The sequence below is a fragment of the Athene cunicularia genome (assembly GCF_003259725.1).
Source record: "Athene cunicularia isolate RWA chromosome 6 unlocalized genomic scaffold, athCun1 chr6_part1, whole genome shotgun sequence".
NCBI classification, from domain to species: domain Eukaryota; kingdom Metazoa; phylum Chordata; class Aves; order Strigiformes; family Strigidae; genus Athene; species Athene cunicularia.
The window spans coordinates 21,936,927-21,960,523 of record NW_020799105.1 but is presented as its reverse complement, the minus strand read 5'-3'; the positions used below and the strand labels follow the sequence as shown (position 1 = coordinate 21,960,523).

At 37.7% G+C, this 23,597-nt stretch overlaps 1 protein-coding gene across 1 annotated transcript; it reads right to left on the bottom strand.

Moving 5' to 3' along the window:
- Positions 1 to 1,423: 1,423 nt before the first annotated feature.
- On the bottom strand, positions 1,424 to 21,734 carry ACADSB (acyl-CoA dehydrogenase short/branched chain). The gene is made up of 10 exons (XM_026851339.1): positions 21,536 to 21,734; positions 20,532 to 20,632; positions 19,559 to 19,765; positions 18,930 to 19,100; positions 10,905 to 11,030; positions 10,413 to 10,505; positions 7,690 to 7,779; positions 6,005 to 6,142; positions 5,248 to 5,347; positions 1,424 to 4,578 (listed from the first exon to the last, which is right to left on the bottom strand). The coding sequence occupies exons 1-10, from the start codon at positions 21,717 to 21,719 to the stop codon at positions 4,508 to 4,510; spliced, it is 1,281 nt and encodes a 426-aa protein (XP_026707140.1). The 5' UTR covers positions 21,720 to 21,734; the 3' UTR covers positions 1,424 to 4,507.
- Positions 21,735 to 23,597: the final 1,863 nt, after the last annotated feature.

Here is a 23,597-nt window from a genome sequence, read left to right as displayed (position 1 = left end):
TTGTCATTGCTTTCCTTTCTTCGGAGATCCCTGTAAAATGTTTGATGAACATATTTTTCTGCACGTTCAGAAGTCCTTATTGCATATATTAAATAAATCCAGTTCTGAAAGTGCTGGTTACCTGGCTATTGTGATGCTGTTTCCTGTAAGGTGGGGAGTGCTTTTCCTTTAGAATCTTTAGTGAAGTCACCTTGAGATTTTTTGCTATGTACAGTCCTCCAGTGTTAGTAGCTCTGCAGCTACTAAGACACACAGAGGAAAAATAGTTTCAGAAAGATGTAAATCCAAATGATCTTGAAGGACAGAAGAATATAAAAATGTTATTACTGCCTATTGAGACTGGACATATTTTTGATTTATATTTAAAAATATTTTATCAGAAAAAATGTTACCTTGTACATTGCATGTTCTTTTGAACATTAATAAACCAACACGAGTCAACATTTGAATGCTCTGATGTGTGAAACAAGGTATTAAGGAACACACTGGTTAGTTCTACTTAATGTATTATAAGGTTACTGCACATGAACAGAATATTTTTAGAGGATAATGAATGCCAAAAGCAGCTTAATAATGTCTCTAGTAACAGATAATAAGAAATTCCCTCAATGCTGCTAAGATGAACTTGGTTAATTATAGCAACTGATCTTACAACTGGCATGTTTAACTGAAATAATGACTGTAAATCCTGTTTGTCATCCTGGAACTCTGGACTAACTGTGCACTGATGTTTGACTGTTTCTGGTGTGGGCTCAGACGGAACCCTTGCTTCCTCTCACCTGTGTGTACAATCACCCACACTACGTAACTCCAGACAGTCAAATCAGAAGAGTAAGATGTCTGGCCGTGTCCCCTCACCTGCACCTAGACCGAGGAGCTATGCTTTAGGAGAAGACAACTCCTTGAAAAACTCTCTGCGACGACTGTATTTCAACACAGCAGAAAATGACAAATTATGTGAAAATTCTTTGGGAATCGTACAATACATATTCATCTGCCTGTCAGCTCTCACTTGATTTGTGCCTCCGCCAACAGTTTGTACACTGAAAACATAACAGGTAAATATTTATGAAATATTTGTGGTAGCTGTTAACCACTTTCATGTAATTCTCTTGGGAGATCTGTCACACTGGTACACTGCATACATGCTGGGGTTGAGGAAAAACATTTCTTAAGCTGTCGTGTATCCAATAAGCAAGCTCAGGGAACAGACTATTTCAAACTCAGCTTAGCCTGGTAGGAAGAACTTGAAATGTGTCTCTCACCAAAAGATTTCCAAGTGGAAATGCAATAATATGTTAATGAGGAAATTCTTTACATAGCAAAAGGCTCCCAATGAACAATTACTTTGTATTTCACATAAACCTTTTCTAACACAATCTTTATATGGGGAAAAGGAAATACGAAAGAAAGAACAACAGCATAGAAAACATCATATGAAATGTATTTGAGTATTTCCCAAGTAGCGATTAAACCCCTTCCTGTGGAAATCTGCCTCAGACCTTTATCACAAACCAGAATAAAACTAAAGAAACCTGACAGTCGATGCAGTCATTCTCTCCCAGTCCAAAAACTGCAAGATCTGGGGAAAATTTTAAAAGACGGATTATTAGAGAACTATCACATGATATACAAGATTAGCACTGTATCAAATATCAAATCCAGGCACTTTTTAATACATTCTCAATACAATTCTTTTCTTCTAACTGGGGAAGCCCGGATGCAACATTTGATACTGAAGATGCTGTTCCAGGGCAACAGACTAGATTGGCTGGGATGACTAAGGGCATACAAAGGGAAAACTCCCTAACACCTCCTGGTGCAGCCAGCCACCATCAACAGCCCTGTGCCCACTGTGCCAAATGCAGAAATGCAATTTCTGACAATCCATAAATGCTTGTCCCAAACTGAAGAGGGGGTGGGGAGCGCAGGCAGCTCTTAACAGCTCCTGAACAATGGCACAGCACATCTTATTGCTAAACCAACATTGCATTTAGGGCAGGAATGGGATCAGACTTAAGGGGTTGAAACACTCTTCCCAGAATCAGTGACCACAACAGCTAATGCTCTCACAGTGCTACGTGCCCTTTTAAAATGACAGTGAAAGAAACTCAGCGGTTACAATACATTTGTGCGCATATTCCTCCACAGAATTTTGTAGACCAAAATCAAATACAATAAATACATTTCTTCCAAAAGTTACTGTGTACAGAATACAGCATATAGATATGAGAAACACGAAATATTTACAGCTGTAGCATTAGTTAAAGGCTTGACCTTGCTTTTCTGAGAACTGTTGAATAGCTGATAAGGCTGTTCAGGCTGTTCCCTGGACTAAGGCGTCTTGAGTTCAGACTGTAGGAAATCACATTGTTTTTTTTCCTGATTATTTTTTCACATGGATTCCTGACACAGTTCTACACAACAAGACAGTCCTTCTACATAATCCTGGATATCCAGCCCTTAACAGTCCTTTGAAGAGCTCTGCACTTTCCCTCCATAAGTGCACTTCCTAGCCTCACGCAAGACTGCAGAAGCCAAGCTAAGACAGTACCTCAAAGTACAAGACCTATTAAAAAGTATGAATCAAAACCTGATCTCTGCTGACACTCAGCAAACCATGCTAGACTGCTGCAGCTAAGGACTGCCTCACATCATCACAGCTCATCACATTAATCAACATTAACTAAGCATTTTGTAGTATGGTTATGATCATTTTATTCTTGCAGATAGACTGTGTTGAGCAGAATAACTGTAGTTAAGTGTTGCGGTGTCTGTAGTCTTAATTCTAGTCTAACAATCTCCCCAGCTATTTCAGCTGAAAGCAAGCCTGCAAGCAACTTGAAATGCATTAATAATGATAATGAAATAATGGTATAACATTAATAATAATGCTAAAGTTCAGAAATCATCTAGTCTACCCTCCCCTACTCTTGTTTATTTGAAAATCTCAAAGCAGTTGATCTAACTGATATTGGAAGGGCTTTTCTTATTGGCATAAGGATGAGTGTCACATTAACTGTTCACCTATCAACAGGCAAAGTGTCTATGTAAGGGAGATGAATTCACTAAAATAGTTACTTCCCTTTGAAGCTGACAGAAAGTCAGGAAACTTTTTAATAGTGCTTTTCCTCCTTGCTTGTTTCTTTGTATAAGGCACTGAAGTCTGCTTGCTTTATGAAATCATACTTGCTAAGTGTCATTTACCCTAGTTTCGCTAGAAAATCCTTTGGGAGTTGCAGCTTGTAACATTCTAAGCTCCACTCAAAGTGAATCATCAGAGACTAGCAAGCTTTAAAAATTAGATTCTTCTAAGTCAGCCAAAATCAGAAAGCCAATCCCTCGCCGCCAAAATACTTGAAACAAATTGCCAATTCCAGCAATTACAATGATTTTTTCATGTATTAAGCTTTCTGTCTCTTGATTACGAGTTAATTAGTTCTTCAGCACTGAAGACGTTTCTGCTGTAAATAAAATGTCTAGTTTTAAACAGAGAGGGATAAAAAAGCAAATACTTCTCAAAACCCTCCTTCCTCTTTCTCTCTCTCTCTCAAAAGGAGAAAAACTTCACTAGAGAACCACTAACTTCCATGAGTGAATTTTCTAGGCTAAAAATGATCAGTCCCTCCCTAACTCCCAAGAAGGCTCTGAGAATTAAAGTTAGCAAAATCCACTGAACAAGGAAAGGCCACTGTGAGGTAGTATCACAGCATTCCTCTTACATAGCTTATATCTCTGTCTTTTTGCAGAACTACTAGAGCTTTTTTAACCCCATTTCACAAAGATTTCAACTCAACCTTTTATGAAAGGAGAACTATAAATAGCCTCTTAGATTAAAACCCTTAACAGCTGAGAACGCTGCAAAGGGAGGTAGATATTATCCACCTTTCAGTACTACAAATTGGGGCTGGAAGGGCTTAATTACCAAGATATACTTAAGAACACACTAAGGGCTGCTATAAAAATTACTCCAATTACAGCAGCATCACAGAAATAGCTTCACCTGGGAGAGAGGAAACCGCCACTTCTCTTCCCACATACCTCTCCTGTACCCCATGCTAACAAAGGGCAGCAGGAACAAACAGCAACTTTGTGCCATGCAACATCTCTGCTGCAGGTGTAAAGTCCTTTCTCCCAGGTGGCTTATCAGAACCTTTCACACCAGGCAAGCCAAGGATCTGGCTTCTTTCGTTTTGACTTGGAAATCTCAAATTGGAGATACACTGTTTGTGTAACTTCAGGCAATAAAATAATTTCAGCCAATGTGTTAGTTTAGAAGTGTCTCAGGCAGAAAGAGATACTTTTAACCCGTGATTTGGGTTAGAACACATGAAATTCACAGTTTCACACTCCCTGTCCTGAAATGGGGAATTAATTGTTTTTCTTATGATTTTGTCTGTGATGACGTATTCTTATTTAAGATTTTTATAATTACAAATAAATGTGTAATTCCCAAAGAATGTTCAGTGAAATAAGTTCTGTTAACAGCCAAGAAGTTCTCATGGTTTCAGTACTCCTGTGCTAAGCTTTTTGCAATGGTGCTCAGCTGGATATTTGAAGTTCCTTCATATATTGTACCTGAAATGAGAAGAAAATAAATCAGAAGACTATAAAACCACATATGAAGAGAGATGGAGATACTGTTCTAACAGTCCAGCTGGAACATTTACAATTATGAAGTGAAGCTTTATTGAGCAAGTTCTAGAAACAGCATTATTATTTATATAAATATTCATATTTTATTATCTGCAACAATTAGAATACTTTTCTGCTGGTACAACATAATGACAAGACATTTTCCTGAATAGCAATTCCTAAATAACCAACAGAAATTAAGTATTTACAAATGCTATCAGCAATAAAGCTGAAAGGGTAATACTGTTAGAAATGTCAAACTGTTAGGTCCGAGGATTATACTGGTAAACAGGGAAGTCTTGAAAATAAATTCCACATAAATTCAGACCTCAAAGCCAAAGTATTTTCAATATATTTGAAATGCAATTCTTTTAACAGAATGGGACACAACGTGTGTGTCTGTATTTTATCGGTAACTAACTGAACATTTTAATTAGTCTTACATACACAGGTATTTATACCTAAAGTTTTACCTTCTTATACCATAGCCTTTGAATCAACTTTGATTACAGTCCCACAGAAAAATATCTTTAAAAAACAGCCAGTCCTTCACCCTCGAACTTTAACACTACTAATGCTACAAGAAATACTTGTTAAGAAACTATCACTCACCTATCTTGCAGTCACGATAGTACTTTTCTATTGGATAATTTTTTGTGAATCCAACACCACCCATCCATTCAATACATTTACTAGTTGTCAGTGTTGCAACCTATGAAAATAGTTTCAGAGTTACGATTTCAGGATTCAGCTTCATGCATGTGGTAGTAAACTTTATTTTTTGTAGCTATTTAAAGTAAAAACAAAACAGCAATTAAAGCAGTTACTAGAATAAGTGGGAAGAAGAAGGACTGGTAATTTTGTATTCATCTTATTTATGCAAGTTATTTTATAATAAAAATAAAATTTTTCTAAATCAGAGGACATGAAGGATTCACTAACAGTTATTGCAATAGTGTATGTAAAACAGCAATTACAAAGAGCCAGAAGGAAGCCAGTTTTGAATCATATTATGACTCACAGTTGTGACCAGCAGAGTTGAAATGGTCACAAATAAAGTCTCACCATGCCATTTCTCCAGCCACAAAAAGAGAATTCTGAGAAAATGAAATCTCTCCAGATGAGAGACAATAATAATTCACTTTCTCTTTTAATGTTGTTGCTTGTTTCTCTTATTGAGGGGTGTGAGTAGTTCATTCTTTGGGGACCTACTTTACATTCCATGCACAGACTGAGGATGAGAAACAAGATAAAAGTACATCCGCAGATCTCACAGCAAAACATGAATTGAAAGTTATACATTCAGTAACAGAAGAAACATTTCAACAGCCGTGAAATAAATCCACTGAATAAAGAACCTGTAGGTTACCTCAGCAGCATAGTATTTGGCCATGCTTGCCTCCTTTATGAATGGCCTTCCCGTTTCCGCAAGACGAGCCGCGTTGTAGGTCAGCAACCTTGCCGCCTCCAACTGCGTGGCCACCTGAGCTATCTGATGTTGCATCCCCTGGAAGAAGCGTGCCACAAGTCAGACAGAACCAGTATCTAGTACTCAACTGGGATTTCTAGCAAGAAAAGAATCTTTTCACCACGGAACATACCTACACTCTAAAATAAAAACAGAAAACGTAGATGGACTCGCAATTCTGCACATCTCTGCATCTATAACGTTGATGTTGGAAAACCTCTGGGCCACCAAAGCCCTTTTAGAAACTGCACTCCCATTTTCTCCTTCCCTCTTCTTGGATTCAGGAGTATTGGGGAACTACTTGCCTGACTGGCTGGACAGGAGGATTCAACATGAACCTATTTGCACCCATGAATATCAAAGAAAATTTCAGCCAAATCTTAATGTTCTCCTCAGCGCTGCAGAGACACGGGTAGGTCAAAGCTGTATTTTTATTTTGCAGCTGTCTATTCAGAACGTTCATACATTAACAAGTTTAGTTCCCTGATAAGCTTAACTGAGAATGGCTTGTAAAAAGTACCTCTTTAATAAAGCGGGGAACTAGCAAGGTGACAACCACTTCTTCCCATGTCCCATAGCCGTGAGATGAGAGTTAGGAGCAGCATAAAAGTATAGAGGACATGACCGATGAATGGATTCAAAGGGAAGGAAAAAAGTGATGGAGCTCACATCTAAATGGTAGGTATTACAGAAGAATAGGTTGATTTAAGAAGACTCAAACATTACGATGACTGAAAAAGAACATTTAGTAGCCTAACTTGCTCCTGAACCACAATGAAATCTTTCATCTTATTAGAACACTAACACTGCTCCCTAAAATTTGCAAAAATATCTACGCAGGTCAAAATAACAAAATGATTTGGCAATTATAAATTCCATTTCCCATTCAGAGACGCAGTTCCAATCATTTCCTAGATATCTGTGGGTGCTTCCTAAAATTTGTATAAATTATGAGTAGTACTAATGTTCCTTCTCTTCAGCCGAGATGTAGGTTTCTTTTAAAAAGAAAATTACTATAGTAATTACAATTATATATCTTCCTTATTAAACTATACATCATTTCTGCAACAAAGAGTCTTTTTCGCTTTAAGATACAGATATTATCATGAAAACTAAATGTCTTTGTATAACACAGGAAATCTAATAATTCAGTTTTCCTCATCTTTTTATAATTTCTAGTGTCCCCAGAAAAAGGTCTTCCTCCACATCTCGTGAAAGGGTATGAAAACTGGAACACATTCAACATACCATGATATTAAAATCAGAAGAGAAAGGAGTTCCATGTATATTATTTTCAGAGGCAGTGAATATACTATCAAGCAAAAGGAGTTATGTTAATAATGTTTTGAAATTTTAAATGATTTATATGGTACTTGCGAAGGCACATAGCACTGAATTTATGTATTTTACATGGCAGATGAACGCTCATCCGAAATTCTTTTGAAAAACTCCCCTCAAATATTGAGAAGTAGAGACATGACACAAAGTGGAGCACAAATTATGCAAATTATGTTTTACTGACTTCATCTACTGTGGTAACTACTGCTCTCCTGCAGGAAATTTCCCATGTGTCCACTAACAAGTACCTGGAAATCGAATACACTTTTCCCAAACTGGACTCTCTCCTTTGTATAGGGAATCGTATGGTCGAAACACCCCTGTGCCAGTCCTAACATCTGTAAGAAATGAGGTGAGTTAGGACAAAAAGAAAAAAAAAAAAGAATCAAACTTTGAGGAATAAACCTATTCCATTCCTGAAAGAAACTTTCTTACTAAAGGCAAACCACGTGTGAAAACAAAATTACTAATTTTTGAACAAAACTTACAGGTCAACTGTGATTGTGCAAATATTAAGCGTTTCTGGGAAAATTCTTAATTACATGGGAAAATTACTGTAAACTAAAGATCTGTAGATCTACATTACGCTATTAATGGAAAAATAATTTGAATGATTTTTCAAAGCTGTTTTTGTAATCAAAATAATTTCTCATTTCACAGAAGACACTAGACTGTCAGAACTAGCAATCTATTTCAGAAGGTAGAAAATTAGTATAGTGGAAGGTGATAACATTTGTGACAACATTTTCTAGGAAAAAACAATTCATCAGAACAATTTTAGAAGACAGACTGTCTTTTCACACACTCTCTTCACTCGGCAGCAAAGACAGCAAAACACAATCGTTATTTTGGAGGATAATATCTAGGAAAAGTCTATATGAATATTTATAGAAAAGTAACACGTCTATCTTAGTGTCTGACTTGTTAGCCTAAAGAAACATGATGAAATCTGGAAAGTAAATTAGTTTTATTTTTGTTTAAACACTGAATTTTGAGAAGTGTGTTTCATCCTAAACAAGATAGCAGAACAAGAATCCTGCCTTTCATATACCTTGGAATACATAGCTATTAGTAAAGATTAGCTGGTTTCAGTACATAGCTACCATCCATCTGAATACATTCTTTCTACCTAGTTTTTTTCCCTAGGAAAAACAAAGATAGGAAATTAGATTAGTGGAAGTATCAAACAAGAGTGAAAAAAAAATAAAAGGGAATTGAATGGCATGAAGAACTATCAGAAAGCAAAGTAACAGTACATGGTAAAATTGGAATCTTATAAAAGTTGCCTAAGTCAAGACAGGACACTACAAGGTGGCAGTCAGCTGTCACATCACGCAGCTTATGTCAAACCACTTTCAATGATGTACAACAGTGTATGGGTATTTTTGGATAGACCCACATATTAAGCTGAAAGCCAAGGGCCCCAAGAAGATTAAAAACATGACTCTGACTGGGTTCAGACATCTACTCCTTCCTCAACAAAACGACATAATACACAGGAAAATGTGTATGTGGGAAAAGAATATAATAATAATAATAATAATAATAATAATAATAATAATAATAATAATAATAATAATAATGATGTCTGTTGCTAATTGGCTGTATTACCAGATCTGTTGCCTTTTTTTATAAACTCATGTAGATGACTCAACTAGATCAGCTTCAGCACCTGTAGCGATATATGTGGCTACCTTGCACTAAAATTACCTGAAACTGTTTTCACAGCCACAATTACATTTTATAAGATATTCATTATCTTTTAAAACTATTACTACTACAAAACTAAATTCAATACTACAGGGCTTTAGAACTGCTGTTCTTGTCCACCCAAATACACTTCTCTTAATTTGAAAGTGCCAAGAAAGTAGTAACTAAGATATAACAACTATCTGACCTTAACTTTTAATTAGGTTATAAGTGTAACTTGGAGTAATTAAGAGTAAAATTCAGACCATGTATTTTACTGCTAGAGCCTCAATATTATTTATATCTCTGGGAACAATGAGGCCCACAGCCCTAGTTTTTAAATGCCATATCAGACAAAGTTTAATCACAGATAATCTTTAGGAATGATGGAAAAGCCAACCCATTTAGCAGCACAGTATACTGCCATGTGGAAAGTTTAAATTTCATGAGGATGATAACTTCTGGTCTGTCTGCAAACTAGGGCGAAAGATAAGGGAGACTGGTAGTACAGTCATATTACACCCTATACAGCACAACTACAACCACAACAAAATAGAAAAAAAGAAAAGATTACTTTCAAAAATAAATTAAAACCATAAAAACTTGTCATAAGTCATTTTATTAAAGGGCTGAATCTGATTTCCCCTGAAATCAGCAGCAATCTGAGATCCAAACTGAGTTTGCAACAAAATACTACATTTTGAAATAACTCCAAGGTCAGCAAATATTTTCCCCTAAAATGCCATAAGGTTCAATTTTCAAACACAACAATGAACTAGAACATTTCTGCTATTAAAAAAAAAAATTTATATTTATTTTTAAAATAAGTTGACTTCTAAAAAGAAGTCGTTGGGAAAACATCAGTTAGCATAAGATCACATTTGGCAATCCCATACAATCATAGCTGGAAGCATTAAAATTAAACATTTCAGTGTGCTATACCTTCCAAAGGCAGTTTCCTTTGCAAAATATATTTGCGTAATGGTAGACAAAAATGTTGATATATTTCAGAAGTAAGTTAACCACCAAAGACAAACTAATTGCCATTTAATGTTTTCTAAATCTATTGCTTATGTCGCCCAAGGAGAATTTTACCATTTACTGTGGTTTCAGTATTTTATTGCAACTTAGATACAGGAATAGTGACACCTAGTGGCAATTTAGTTTTTAAGAAAGTATTTTCTAAGGAGTTTGCTCCCAGTAGCTGTAAATACTTTGTAAATGTCAGTTTCAATTCAAACTTATACACTGGCTGTATTTATTATTAAACAAAATTACCCACCTGTGCAGCAATACCTATTCTGCCAGTATTTAACATTCCAATCGCATACTTATAGCCTTGTCCGACCTGTCCCAGGATATTGGTTTTAGGAACCTAAAGAATGAAACCACTCAATTAATCCTTTTCTATTCTGCTTTGCAACTGCTAGTAGGGTTAACAGATGAATCAGAATACATGTTTTATTTAATGTTTCTCCTAAGTGAAGGCAGAAAACATAAAGCAGACATCTGATTCCTAGAATATCTGATTAGAACATTTCCTAATACATATGATTACAAACTGATGACTAAGAAAAACTGTATCACAACTGAAGAAACCCAATCCCCCCTCAAGACTTCTGTGAAAGAACTGGGAGGGAAAAGTTAAAATATGCCAGTCAGTATGTCTAAGGAAAAAAAAAATGGGCATTTAGTTTAACATTCTTTCCTTATATGTGGTCAAATTCCAATTATACACAAATTCTGCTTCAACAGCTGAACAACTCAACCGTACCTTTACGTTTTCAAATGTTACTGGGCAGGTAGAAGATGCTCTAATTCCAAGCTTGTCCTCCTTCTTCCCTACATGCAGTCCCTCTGTGTTGCGATCTACTATGAAGCATGTAATTCCCCTGTATCCCTAGGACAAATTAAAAAATAATCAAGAACTGAGTTTTATACTAATATCACCAAATGATGGTCTAAATATCTCATTCCAATACTGAAATTTTACACCTGCTTAATATTATATTACTAAATAAAACACTGATACTGTCATCTGTTCCCTCTGTGTCTCCTAATTATGGTTTAACAAAGGCCAGAGAGACTTTTCTATTAAAATATTCCACATGGAAAACATAATCAGAACAACCTTAAAAGTTCTCATGATAAGACAGGGAACTGGTATTATGTAAATGAAACAGAAAGGACTGTGGTGCCTGTCCATACTGGCAATCACTGGGAAAGCAAGCTGTTGCTCTGCAGTGAAGTCACTGCTTGTTGTTGGAACACATGTCACAGTAAAACAATGGACTGCAAGAAGACATCAGGTTATCTGTAGACTAAAGTGGTCAAACGAATAATGGCTCTAAACTCATCTGTCAGATGATTCCCTAGGATGCAAGATTTTCCTTAAGCCAAATTACTTCAGCTGCTCTTCTCATGGAAGGCTCCAGATATACTCTTCCTTTTAAGGATGTCCAAAGGAAGAGCACTGACTGATGAGACTGGTGTCACTGGGAACTGTGCTTGAACATTCAAACTTCAGCCTAATTGTAACAGACCTAATTGTATGGTAACAGTCCTAATCTAACACCCAGAATTGGTGCATACATTCTCCCTGTGATTCCAGTTTGCAGAACACTGATATCACTGTCTCTTCACTTTAGAGAGGTAGTGGGGATATAATTAATAAAGTAGTCTGAAGTCATGATGATGGTTGTTATCAAAAAGCTCAAAAAGTTGATTTGGTATTGTCCCGGATGAAATTATTTCACATGATTATTACTTAATAGGAATTTAAGATTCATTAATCGTGTGAGGTAGATCAAGGATGAATTTCAGCAGCACTTAGTGATTTATTAATTTAAAGATTAATAAAGTGTTTTGTTGATACTGATATGTTATGTTTAAAATAGTGAATTACAGATTTGAGAATGACAAGACTCATACTAACTTACTACAAAGTATTCTATATCAGTGGAGAGATATATTTATCTATGTACATATGTATAAACACAAAACATACAGACACACACAAAGAGCAGAATATTCCATCATCCGAGTTGCACTGAAATGGAAAAGTATCTGACAAAAGTGAATTATCTCAGCCCCTATAAATAGTGATCCCAAGCGAGACCCTTTGAGCAGGGGTCTTTTAACAGTCTTATCACAGTCAGCATGACATCAAAGAAATGTATCAAGTGTTAAAAAGAGTCAAAAAGGATGGAGAACACCAATGGTGGGAAGTCCTGTTTGGATGGTCTCCAACAGCAACTGGAACACTGAACCTGATGTTGCATCCCATCGTAATTTTAGTAACTGCTGTGACATTATGCTTGTTGTTAATCATTGCTTTATATGTTAAGAGTTTGGAGGATGGCTAAACCAGTTACACTTACGGGGAGATCTCCTCGTGTATATATTCCTTCACGTACATAATATTGCTTTAAATCACACTTAATTAATAGAGACTAACGAAACACAAAATTTCCCTCAAATTATAACTGGATTACAGTACTGCCTGTTTATAGGCATAGAGGCAAGAGGCAACCACACTGCCACTCTATGGAGGAGATAAACTGACTTTACTCATGGGGTGGACTGTGCTGGTCCAACTGCCTCCCCTGAGCTGCCCATACTTAGTGCCATTCCCCGCTGGGCCACACACGAACCCAAGATGAATGGGGAAAGGTAGTGGGCCAGAGTCTTCAGACACTCCCTTAATGCTCTGGATTCCTAGCTCCCCTATCAAAAGGAAACACACTGCATGCCAACTCAGAATGGACTGGGAAAGAGAATGGACCAGAGCCTTAAGGCATCTCCTCAGGCCCCTCAGTGCCTGCTCCTCTCTTCTCTTATCTTTTAAGAACAATAGGAACAATCCCTCCTGACAGCCTAGGCTATCCACACTCAGGTCCAAAGGGGGTGACACCAGAACTCCAAGATTTAGCAAGTCCTGGGCTTGCACAATGGATAGAAAATACCACAATATTTCATCATCCGAGTTGGACTGAAATGCAAAAGTATCTGACAAAAGTCAGTTGTCTCGGCCCCTATAAATAATGATTCCAAGCAAGACCCTTTGAGTTCTCCTGGATGGCAATGGGCTGTGACCAGCATCTCCCTGCAGCTGGGACACCTCTAGGGCTCAGACTCCTGGAATTTTCAAGATCCTCTGCTCAGAAAGCCACAAAAGGTCGGGGTGAAGTCAGACTTCCTCTTAATTATCCCCCATTGAGAGAACCTATGCATTGTATTTGCTTCAAACATAAGAAAAGGGAAATGTTAACTACAGACTAGTCTCTTCCATCCACCTCTTTACTTATCTATGTGCTTAAATATGCACATTTACCTTTAGGAGTGTGGATGCCTACATATTCTGCTGGATATCCAAAAATTTCTGCATTGTCTGTGTGTGTGTGTTTGTATATGTTTTGTGTTTATACATATATATATCCTTTGATTTAGAATACCTTATAGTAAGTTAGTGTGATGGGGGGAGACAGAATTTTGCTAAACAGCGATGAAGCTAATGGCTATGGGGTCCTGGTGTCTTTTTAAATGCTGGCCCCAGCCCCCTGAGTGACCCCCACTCACAATCAAGCAGACTGGCATACTGGGCTGGTAGCACTGATGTCTTAGAGAGAACAAAACCTTTACTAATATCTATAAAATCTGTACATCAACTCTCCACAGCTTTTACAAAGGCTGCTGTACTCAAGCTGTACATGAACGCCATCCCACCAATGTTCCTGTCTCAGCACCTGTAGCTCCCACTATACTTAAACCATTGATAAAAGGAGCCCGTGCTGCATTCAAACCGAGATGAAATCCAGAGGGACTTAAATCATAATGAATTAATAAACTTAACGCAAGTCTTTAAAGATAAAAACAAAGAAGAACTAGCAGGAAGGGAGGTCCCTACATGGGCAGTGTTAACGCATGAAGTTGTAATTCATGCGCAAGAAATGGGATGGCACGAAATTCCCAGCGAAACAAAAAATACAGGTCCTGCTGTTAGGCAAATTAAACTATCACATCAAAACGGCTCCCAAAAGCCAAAACAATTAAAGGCCCAGAAGTGAAGAAACGAGCTATGGACACAAGCACTGGCAGTGGAAATCCCTTGAGCGGCGATCAGAGACAGCCTGCCGGCCTTATTCTGATTCTAGTGTTTCAGAAACACAACATCCCAAATACTCCAACCCCCCACTGCAAACTCCTAGAGGGAGAAATAACCTTTTCCTTCCTCGAAGGGATCAATTACAAGACACAAACCAAAAAACTAATAGTGTCCGGATGGCAACTGGGCCTGCCTGCCTGGCAAGTAGAAGCTTATCAATGGCTAAATGAAAACGGCCCTTACAATTTCATTCCAGTTGCTCGTCGACAACAATTAACAACATTTTAAACTGATAGTGGATCACAAATTTCAATAATTACAGAACAGGAAGCCGACAAGCTAGGCACACAACCTGGCTGGCAATAGGTTATAATTGCTGGAGTTATGGGAAGTAGTACTGTGCACCAAACCACAAAAGTTAATTTATGGCTCCCTGGCAAAAAGCATATGACATCTTTTCACTTTGCAGTTAAGAGGAAGCATGAACACAGATTAGGTTTCAATGCTTTAAACAGTTGAACCTGGCATCTGCCATCTTTTGGTTCAAATACCAACCCTAATCCTAACAGAAATCAGCAAACTGCCCCAGTACCTCCCAAATCAAAAATCACTCATGGCCCGCAACACTCAATTTCTGCTGCGGCATGGACTGGAATTTCTGAAGTAATTACAGACAAATTATTTCCCAAACTCACTCCTCATAGATCACTCTAGTTTGGCCAGCTGGTAAACAGGAGGGGAGAAGGCATTTAACCATCGGTTATGGGCACTTAAAGGCCAATACAGCCCCACTGACGGCTGCAGTCCCCAACACTGCAACCTTAACAGCTACTTTACCAGCTGCAAGACTAAAAAAAAATGTTAGCAAGACTTCTGGCTTATAGCTGCACACGCCTGGACCGCAGAGCTAGATGTGAAAGATATGCTCTTCATGGTGCCCTTGCAGGAGGAAGATAAAGAGAAATTCGCTTTTACATGGGAAGGTATCCAGTATTCCTTTAATAGACTCCCACTGGGATATAAACACTCCCCCACAAGTGCTCAGCCACGCTTGCTGAACTCCTACAAACAATTGCGGAACACAGTATTTACTGTAATCTATCTCAAACCCATCCTGATGGACCAAAAAGACCTTTACTATACAGCTCGACAGCTTTTAAAGAAACAGAAAGAGGTATGCTGAGTGGGAAAAGGGTCTTTTGTCTTTAGTCTGTGCAATTAACCCTAATTAAACCACGAGGATCTCTAGCATGGGATGCTATTGGAAGTAATGAAATAAACCACAAAATCTGTAAAAGATGGATTTATCCTGTATCATAAAAGGGGTAACCTGATCAGCCTTCCCCACTGAGACCATTCTCTTTCTCTTTACCAGCAACAATGAATTTCACCAGTGACAACATGAGGACAAACAATCCGACTAACAGCACGTTGGCAGCAATTCTCATCTTGGATGTCACCATCTTCACAACACTGTGCCTTACACCTCCTCGCCCTTGATGCACTGATCCACTGGGATATAAATCAATGGCAACAACAACAATGGCTATATGCCCCTTCCCCTTCTCTTTTCTTGCTCACTGGAGTGAGTATATTCACAATGGCCCAAGCACGAGATCCTTGGGACCATGTGCTACCAAAATACACTGGAAGCACTGGCACACCAGACAACAAGCTTGAGAAACTGGACAAAAGTCTTATCACAGTCCAGCATGACATCAAAGAAATGTATCAAGTGTTAAAAAGAGTCAAAAAGGACGGAGAACACCAATGGTGGGAAGTCCTGTTTGGATGGTCTCCAACAGCAGCTGGAACACTGAACCTGATGTTGCATCCCATCGTAATTTTAGTAACTGCTGTGACATTATGCTTGTTGTTAATCATTGCTTTATATGTTAGAGTTTGGAGGATGGCTAAACCAGTTACACTTACGGGGAGATCTCCTCGTGTATATATTCCTTCACGTACATAATATTGCTTTAAATCACACTTAATTAATAGAGACTAACGAAACACAAAATTTCCCTCAAATTATAACTGGATTACAGTACTGCCTGTTTATAGGCATAGAGGCAAGAGGCAACCACACTGCCACTCTATGGAGGAGATAAACTGACTTTACTCATGGGGTGGACTGTGCTGGTCCAACTGCCTCCCCTGAGCTGCCCATACTTAGTGCCATTCCCCGCTGGGCCACACACGAACCCAAGATGAATGGGGAAAGGTAGTGGGCCAGAGTCTTCAGACACTCCCTTAATGCTCTGGATTCCTAGCTCCCCTATCAAAAGGAAACACACTGCATGCCAACTCAGAATGGACTGGGAAAGAGAATGGACCAGAGCCTTAAGGCATCTCCTCAGGCCCCTCAGTGCCTGCTCCTCTCTTCTCTTATCTTTTAAGAACAATAGGAACAATCCCTCCTGACAGCCTAGGCTATCCACACTCAGGTCCAAAGGGGGTGACACCAGAACTCCAAGATTTAGCAAGTCCTGGGCTTGCACAATGGATAGAAAATACCACAATATTTCATCATCCGAGTTGGACTGAAATGCAAAAGTATCTGACAAAAGTCAGTTGTCTCGGCCCCTATAAATAATGATTCCAAGCAAGACCCTTTGAGTTCTCCTGGATGGCAATGGGCTGTGACCAGCATCTCCCTGCAGCTGGGACACCTCTAGGGCTCAGACTCCTGGAATTTTCAAGATCCTCTGCCCAGAAAGCCACAAAAGATCGGGGTGAAGTCAGACTTCCTCTGAATTATCCCCCATTGAGAGAACCTATGCATTGTATTTGCTTCAAACATGAGAAAAGGGAAATGTTAACTACAGACTAGTCTCTTCCATCCACCTCATTACTTATCTATGTGCTTAAATATGCACATTTACCTTTAGGAGTGTGGATGCCTACATATTCTGCTGGATATCCAAATATTTCCGTGCTGTTTGGGTATGTTTTGTGTTTATACATATGTACGTATACATCTTCTTTGATTTAGAATGCCTTGCAGTAAATTAGTGTGAATCTCATCATTGTCAAATCTGCAAATAAATCACTATTTTAATCATAACATACCTTGCCAAATCACCTTGTTAATCTTTAAATTAATCAACCATTAATTGCTGAAGAAATTCAACCTTGAGCTACTTCACACTGTTAAGAAAACTTAAATTGCTATTAACTGAGAACCATGTGAAATAGGTTCATCCAGGACAAGTATTCAGATAATGATCTGGACAGAACACTAAATAATGCTTGTGACAACATATAAATAGATTGTTTAGCCAATCTAAATTCTGGTATCTCCTACATATAGGCTCACAATCTTCACATCTTCGATGCCTTAAACCAGATTCTTGAAGTACAGAACAGTGATTCCTGATAGCTATCACATTCTCTTTCTCCCTCTGTGTATTTCTTATTCCCCATCCTCTCTCCTTTCTACCACTCATTCTTGCTCCCTCATCATTTCCCCCAGCCAGCACCACAGAAGTCTCTTATTCAACATACCACAAGGTTCATGAGACAGAAATGCAAGGGATTCCTGGCCATGTTTCCATCTCTTCCTGCCCCTAACGTCTGCAGCACCTCCTCTCACTGGAGGGTGACACTGAGAGGCAGGAAAGTTCCTGTGGTTCTTCTGGAAGAGTTGCCTCTTATTAAAGAGAAGGCTGTTGTTACAATCTCTCCTCAGTGACAGCCCATCTCACCAAATGGGAGCTGCTAGTGCAGAGCGTACATCTCAGTACACAATTCTACACTGGTCTGTTCTCTCCTTTAAACTGACATCGTTATTTAATCTTTGAGCAGCACTGGTTTTTAATCTCCTTCTTGAATATTTAAAAATCAATTTCTCACTTAAAGCAGACAATGTATTATATATATTTTTTAAATGTTACAGTAATACAGAAACAACTCCAGATTATATAGCAATGCACAGCAGTTAACAAATACAAGAAACTGGCTTATCAAATATAATTTCATTGTGTGTAGCACTCAAATTGCCCACTAGCTTGTGAAGAAATAACTACAAATTCAGAAAGCAATGGAATGTTCAACTGTTTGATACAATGAAAGAACCCCCCTTCTATTTAGTCAAAACCTGAAATTTAAATTTTAGAAGTAACTATCTTCAAGTTATATTTCAAAGAAAGATACTGAAAATTTAAAAAATAAGTAAGTGTTAAGCAATTTAGTTTTGTATTTGATTATTGCTCTACCATATTGGTATGGTCCATTTTAAAGCCTGCAGTTGACTTTTCTGAATCTACTACCTATACCCAAACTGGTGACAAAACTTGAAACATGCACATTCAGCTATGAATTTTTTTACCTGAACATACTTTGCTGTTGCATTCTTGTTAGTTTTCCAGTGTATTTAGACTAAGCTCTATTTTGCCTTTTAAGAACAGCAACTTGGCAATTAAGTTAGAAAGGCTGCCAAGACAGTCTCTCTGTTCTTCTGTTGCTCAGAATAATATTCTGTGCTCTTCATCTAAGCAATTATGATTCTGACATTTTTATTTTCCCTAGTGGGAGGAATTTATTAAATTGCCTAACAAGTTTGCTACTTTTGTTGGGAAATATTTTTAAAGGTTCAAAGAATATTAGCCTTTCACATGAGACTATTAATATAAAATCCATAGGTTCATATATCATCAGTTGTCACTGAAATGCAACTATTTTTGAGCTACTTACTAAGGACGGATCTGTATTTGCCATCACAAAGAAAACTCCTGCGTGTTCTGCTAGGCTAATCCACATCTTTGAGCCGTTGATAATATAGTAGTCTCCTTGCTTTTCAGCCCGAGTTTTCAAAGAAAAAGCATCACTGCCAGATCCAGCCTCTGAAAGGCAGAAACTGCCTATCTGTCAATTGAAGGGAAAAATTAATTTTAATTTTTACTAAACATATAGGCACAACATATAACAAATTCTGCAATGTAAACAGTTACAAACAAGCACAAGCCTCTTAAATTCAAACATTTTAACCTACTGCATTGAAGTAACAAATTTTCAGATACGGAGATTAAAAAGAGAAGCACTGTGTAATTACACATCTCTCAGTTAACTGCTTTAAAGTTGTATTCCACGGTAAATTAAATTTTAATGAAACTAATAAGCACCCTTCCACTTTTACCTCTCAACTACTGATGACAGGTCGTATCTATATCACCACAGATCTCAGCTCTGAAACACTGGTTAAAGTTCACACATATTCCAATCCTGTGGTCACCCAATTTAGTTACTGAAAAAACCCACAACAGTAACATTACTTAAGTATTAAAAATTGTATTCTAGTTTAGTAAAGCGAGAATTTGACTCACTGTATCTTTAGCGACTCTGGGCAAGTAAGTTCTCTTTTGTTCTTCTGTTCCATATGTAGTAAACAACCTATTTGTTAGTGTATTTTGGAGTTCACACAGAAGAGATACAGCTGGATCAACTTTGGCCAGTTCTTCTACCACCAATATGACTGAAAAAAATGAAGCTCCAGTTCCTCCATATTCTTCCCCAAGCTCAATACTCATCAGCTGCAATACAAGAGATGCAGATATATCAATCTGTTGGTTCCTGTCAACAACTTGTTAGTCCAAGCTGATACTTAAGAGATTAAAATGAAAACCACAAAATGTATTGCCAGATCCTTCCCCAAAGACCTGTTTTCCTTCAATAGCCTTAAACTAACAATTCTTCGCAGAAGTTGATAGCCAATTCATGCAAGAAATAACTAACATGTGCAGTACACAGGCCAATCGTCACCCCAATCTGATTTCCAGAACTACTGCAATCTAAACAGAAGTCTACTATTTAGAGTTGTTGTATAAAATGACATTCTAAACCCAGACAAGCTTTATGTTTGATAGGGTGCAAAGTCTATAACTGAATCCAGGAATAAACACAAGTCCTTGTGGTTGCCCAGTGAGGACACAAAGGACTTCTGATACCATTTTCCAACAACACTTATCAGAGTCACAGCAGTTCTAACATTTAACATGCTGTGTGATTACACTTATCCAATAAAAAAAAAAAGGGGGGGGGGTAGGCAAGGCACTCAAGATTAAGAATGTGGTAAGGGAGAGGGAGAGATGGAAAGAATTATTACAGTAAAACATGGGGATTAATAACGCAGTAAAAAAGAAGATAAAGTTGTCTTGCTGTTAAATACAGAATTTTTAATGATTCATTAGTTAATTTGAATTCTACTCCTCTATCTTTTAATCTAGAAATCTGAAAAGTGCACATCTAGAGACTCATAAAATTATGTCACGTTCTGAATAAAAGATTAAGTGTGCAGACCCCTTGTTCAAACAATCCCTGTATTACAGAGTCTTCCATTTTCGAATTCTCATCCATTTTTTGCACCAAAGGTGCAACTCGTTCCTGAGCAAATTTTGTCACTGTAGCGAAAAGAAAGAAAGAAAAGAGTGTAAGTATTCTAACACTCTCCTTGAAGATCAATGTAACAGTAATGTGGTACTACTGACAGGTTATGCATATATTTCCTGACTCCCAAGCAAGTTAATAAAAGGACAAAAAGTTGCCCGAGTGAAACAAGGCGATGTGCCACCAGGCTCAATTATAACTGCTTTCTGTATCAACTACAACTCTCTAAATCAAAACAAATACTTCCTATAAATTCAGAAAGTTTGAAAGTATCTCAGCAACACTTATATAACATTGGTTGACCACAGAAAATATTTCAAATACATCCCTTACTCGGTGAGCTGTATTGTATTTCTTTATAAATTAAAACTGCAGTTTGGGAAGATGGTCTCAGGCTTTAATGCTGTTATTTTGAGTGCTCAAAATCCTGTAAGACTGACCAGAGCCTTTTATACGCTCTCTCTCAGATGTGCAGGTCCTCACTCTTCCACCTTTGCTCTGAAACACTGTCTTTGTCGTGCAGGCCTGGAGGCATGGCAGACACATCTGTCACCATTCTGGGTATACTTTAAATCTCTGCAAACCAGCCCCAGCAGCTAACTGGAGCTGAACTGAACACTTCAGAAAGGGCACAAATCAATGCCAGGCAACTTCAGATCTGCGACAGCAAGTTTTAAACACTTACTGTTTATTTATGCAGAGTAAACTGCACTGTGGTATGTGGAACTGCTACGGTAACATGGAAAAAGAACACTACATTTTTCTCTTCTTAACTAAAGCAGTTTTAAAATTAAGCACAATCCCCCACCACAACCTCAACATTTAACTAGAATTAAATAATAACAAGAAATTTTTTAAGCTAAAATTTTCCTTCTAGTTAAACATTTCCGAATTTTAACTACACAGATAATAGGTACCCATATCTTTCAGCATTGTCTCCTCTTCGGTGAATGTCTGAAGTGGAGCACAGATAACTCCATCACTGGCTAGATTTGGCATGAGTTCCGATTTGGAGGATCTAGAGACACGTGGGGAAGCTCTCCAAGGAGCCAAGTACGCTGGCAAATTTCTTTTCAGCTGTTGACAATAAATACAGAACATGCAAACAGTTAATGGAATTTGCATTTGTAGACAGTCAGCAATACACAATTCTACCCCATTTTTTTTATTCAGTGATTACAAAATATAACATTCAATGTCTAGTTTGAAAGTTTTTGAGAAGAAATAACCCCCCAGTGTCCTAAAACGAAATATCCTTTAATCACTCTTCTTTTAATCCTAAACAATTTTCTTTCTGGAAGTTTGCTTACACGATGTTATTCTACAAAGTATTCACAAACGTTCATTTTAGTCAGTTTTCATGTGTTCAGCAAATAAACCCTGCTGATATTATTTAGTTTTATAAGGATTTTGCAAGGCTTCAATATTCATAGTAGTGTGTATTTTGATAGAATATCTTCATTAACAAATACAGTAAGAATAAATATGAAAGAGACATACAAATGTTTTTTTACAGAAGACTTATCACGTTTAATGATAGACATAGCTTTCTCTCTGGTTTTCTAGGGACCAGAAACTTGTTTCTAAAGCAATCTGATAGCACTTCATCCGGATTATTGGCATTTTGATGTGAAAGGGCATAACTTTTAACAACACTGGATTTTTGTATTTAAACTGAGTTCTTATCCACCACTTAATGATTTCCAGAATGGCACACATTTGAATTCCTCTGTACAGTTAATTTCTATGTAATTAGTTTAAATCCTATTGATAGTATGTTAATAGTTAATAATTAAGATATACAATTTCAAATTAAATCATGAAGAATTGCTTATCCACCCAAGACAGAAGAAGTGTCACAGGGCATTTTACTACAGGGGGAATGGTGTTACACATATGTGGCAAAAGGAACAAAACCAAACAGAACAGACAGTGGCTTTTGGGAGCAAGCTAAGCACAGTGATTGTCAGGTGGGTGGACACAGATAATGTGACAGGTAATTAGTTTTGTACCCTGGAAACCTATAAACCACTTAGTGTTCAGAGACTTACTCAATAGGTAACAGCAGGCTTTAGAAAGTAACACGTTTGATTTGAAAGTTAATTTACTCTATAACCACTAATTTCTTAGGATTTTAAGAAAAGTTAGCATAATGAATATGATCTGGCTCGAAAAGTAACAGGCTAACAGTAGCTAAACTGCTACAAAATGTATTCCTGAAAAGCAATATTCAAAGAAGCAGCACAGCTTGATTGACTGATCTCAAGTGGCAAGACAGAAAAACGTCTTTGCTCTCATAGCTCCCCAAGCTCGACTTACTGTGGCTAACATCTACAGATCAGATCTTTGCTACAGATAGCTGTCACTATTGCTATGTCAGTCTAAAGTGTGGAGATACTAATGTCTTACCAAGACAACTGCTGACAGAAGCCCCCAGTAGAGACACAGCTGTGCCATAAAAATAATGTATATACAAGCATATGCCTGCCAACATCCATTTTTGCCAGCACACACTGTTAACCCCAGAGCGAGCAGACCCACTGCCTCTGCTGTAACCACACTGCTGTTTAGCTCACAGAATACAAGACAATTTTGCAATGCACACTGTGATAGAAGCATTCCTGAAAAAAATGGCAGAAACTTTGGGGTCAGGAAGTAGAAATTCCTTTGATCCTCCTAATAATTCACTCTTTCATGTTGGCTTTCAACACTTGTCATCCTCCTGGCTAAGGAACTGATGTAAACCAGATATATAGTCTCTTTCTGTCTCAGGGACATGATGCATAAGTCTATTACGGTAAAGAAACTCCAACTTTAGCACAACCAGTCATCCATGCCCAAAAAAACAGTCGGAAGTGGTAATATGCAAAACAAATATTGCTGTGAACATTCAACATTCATTCACACTCAGCATCCCATGTCCCATAAAACAAATATTGACTAGTGGGGCTGATTCATGAATATAGGTTGGATGATCAG